At 44.8% G+C, this 2,846-nt stretch overlaps 1 protein-coding gene across 2 annotated transcripts; it reads left to right on the top strand.

Moving 5' to 3' along the window:
- The first annotated feature begins 296 nt into the window (after positions 1–296).
- LOC122024272 (probable inactive poly [ADP-ribose] polymerase SRO2) lies at positions 297–2,642 on the top strand. Of its 2 annotated transcripts, none has more exons than XM_042582864.1 (6): positions 297–512; positions 616–1,043; positions 1,125–1,366; positions 1,452–1,585; positions 1,668–1,763; positions 1,906–2,642. In XM_042582864.1, exons 1-6 carry the CDS (start codon positions 312–314, stop codon positions 1,945–1,947), a joined length of 1,143 nt encoding a protein of 380 aa, XP_042438798.1. In that variant the 5' UTR covers positions 297–311; the 3' UTR covers positions 1,948–2,642. The 2 variants fall into 2 exon arrangements, with proteins under 2 accessions (XP_042438798.1, XP_042438790.1); XM_042582856.1 differs by having other exon boundaries at positions 297–518.
- The last annotated feature ends 204 nt before the right edge of the window (positions 2,643–2,846 follow it).

Below are 2,846 nucleotides of genomic sequence, written 5' to 3'. Positions count from 1 at the left end.
ATCAATGGAATCAAACATTTTTTTTTAAAAAAAATAAAAATTATGAACATGTTGCATCAGCGGATAAGAAGCGTATGCCGTCCGCAGCATATTCTGTGTGTTCCTTATCCTGACCCTTGCAACTGCTCATACAATGACCGTAATACCCATTTCAGACCGTCCTATCGGTTGCCTACGCCGACTATTTCAATACATCACGATCGGAGTAAGTAAGTCATTTCGCATCGCCAAAACTTGGGGCCGTGGCATCCACCGAACCAGGAATAAAACAAGGTGCGTGTATCTGTGGACGCGTGTTCGGCCCACAAAACATGAGGCGGTTCCCCCACGGCCACTTCCGGCCCGGGTCTGGTCCACTCCCGATCTATATTAACTCAACCCGATTCATTCAACCTCCACCGCCACTTGTGAATTGTGTTCGCCTTCTGCATCTACTGCTGCGTCCGAACCACCGACAAACAATCGGAGGAGCGATCCGAAAGTCATTTTGGCTCTTGATCCATTCGCATACGGTACCGGTATCGTCGCCTTCCTGTCTGGTCTTGTCTGCGTTCCATTTTTTTTTTCTTTGCGTTTGATTTCGATTTCGATTTCGATTTCGATTTCGACGGATAGGATCGAAGCAAGAAAGCATCCGGAATGGCGGGATGGATCGGCAAGAAAGGCGAGGAATCGCCGGCGTTCGAGGGCAATGGGATGGTTAGAATCGGCGCTGATAGCGAGGAGTTCATCCTCCTGCGGCACCGGTTCTACACCAGCATCGGCTCGCTCGTCCCGCATTGCGCCTTGCTCCACCTTCACCGTTACTCCTACGCGGCTCCGGCCACGAGAGCGCGGTGGGAGGCCTTCCTCCGTTGCGTGAAGTCAACGGCGCTGGAGAATGGCGGCGACGCCAACGAGAAGTTCGCCTTTCGCGAAGCTTCCAGGGATTGGATCATTCAGATCGGGAATCGAGGGCTTGATCTGTCGTCCGAGATGTCTGACGACGGCGGTTATTTCGGGGTCGGCCTCTATCTCACTCCCGAGCCTGTATCGATCAACAGGTGAGCAACAATGGTTGCCCTCTTTTTCACCTAGTTTCGCTCAAACTTGCGTGATGTAATTTTCTTATTACTTCATTGCAGCGTGATGTCTTCGGTAGTTGATGGAGACGGATTAAGGCATGTTTTGTTGTGCCGTGTGGCATTAGGCAGATCGGAGGAGGTAGTTTGTGGTACAGGGCAATCTCATCCGAGCTCCAAAGATTTTCATTCCGGCATTGATAACCTCAAAAAACCGACTAGATATGTGGTGTGGTACCATGATGTGCCCATTCGTATTCTTCCGTTGTATGTCCTGAGCTTCAAAGTGGACTTCCGCAACAGAGGTCCATTGCCAAACTCCATTTCAATTTGTGCTTCAGTAACTATTTCTATTAGCCGGATCTCATTTTGCGTCGTCTTAAATTGCAGGATTATTGCAGAAAGTGCCCGTCAAGGGTCCTTCGTCACCATGGATATCCATTACACACCTTCTCCTTTTGCTATCGAAATTTTTACCCCGTCCCACCATATGCCAGATCAAGAAATTTCATTGCGAGTTCAAAGTACTAATTTTCTGCTCCTGTTGAATATAAGTTACTCCGAAGTGCTCTGTTTCATTAAATTGTGCATTTATTAATTGTTCAGGAAAGGAAAATTTCTAGGCAGCAATTAGTCCTTCGTATAAGAGAAGTAACAGGGGACAAGATTCTACGTGATGCAATCAAATCTTTCCAAGATAAGGTGAGTTTATTAGCTGTAGAAGTCGTTCAATTTCTACGATGCTTTATTCGTCAATCCAATCTTGAGAGTAGATCATTCTTTCATCTGAGATTTTCTTTGCTTTTAAATGTTCTATTCTTAAACCGATTGCGTCGTTTTACAGCGAGCAGCAGCTGCTCGTCTTGCTTCGAGGACGAAGGATTAACGCATCCATGGCCATAAAACTGCTATCCGCCTCCATTGCTAGTATATCCAGACATGAAATTAGCACCAGTTTTCTCAAACAGACGTCAAACAGTGGAACAGTTGTACATATGTCTTCAATGTAAGGAATTGATTCGTGTGCAGGCGATCGGAAGTGATCTGGGCAGAAGTGTGAGTCCCCGCAGACGGAGTCGCGATGTAATTACATTACAATTTTGGATCTTTAGCAAAGTAGATTTGGAAGCCAAAAATATCCCACCGGTTGACTTTCTACGAATAACAACAGTTTGACGAAGATCACCTGTTTGATGTTTCCTAATCTATGAGTCTATGACTCGTATCCTGAAGTCGTCGAGGTCAAAAAAGTGGGACAGTTTATCAACTAGACGTTGATCCTCTCCAGAATCACTCACAGGAACGCGGCAAAGCTTCTTGGCTGCTGCTTGGAGACGCGTGTGCCGCTGCTAGTCTACGAGTTAATATTCAACGTCACGCTCTCTCAGGCACGTCGGAGGAGGAAAAAATCGTAGGTCGGGATTTTGGGGTTGCTATTCCGACGGTTAAATTAATATTTTACACGGAAAAAGAATCAGTGGAATAAAAAAGTGCGTTTGTGGACTAGTGTACTTATGCTAATATAATGGAAAAGTAACTCTTTTACAATGTCACTATAATTTTTATGTTAATTAAGCATCATATCATCAATGGTATCAGGTCTAATCGTTATATTTTGAATGTATCCAATAATTTTATCGTAAGTATGAGAGGAATATCTTGTATCTTTGCAAGGATATGATCTTCTTGACTCTGACAAATCCATATATTCAGTTGTTCCACTAGTAAGGATATGGGTCGAGGACAAGGAACCTAATTTTTAATTAGGAGTGACTAGGTTTGTAA

This window comes from Zingiber officinale, chromosome 1A (genome assembly GCF_018446385.1).
Source record: "Zingiber officinale cultivar Zhangliang chromosome 1A, Zo_v1.1, whole genome shotgun sequence".
Lineage (NCBI taxonomy): Eukaryota > Viridiplantae > Streptophyta > Magnoliopsida > Zingiberales > Zingiberaceae > Zingiber > Zingiber officinale.
The sequence above is the reverse complement of the archived record's forward strand: the minus strand, read 5'-3'. Positions and strand labels throughout refer to the sequence as shown.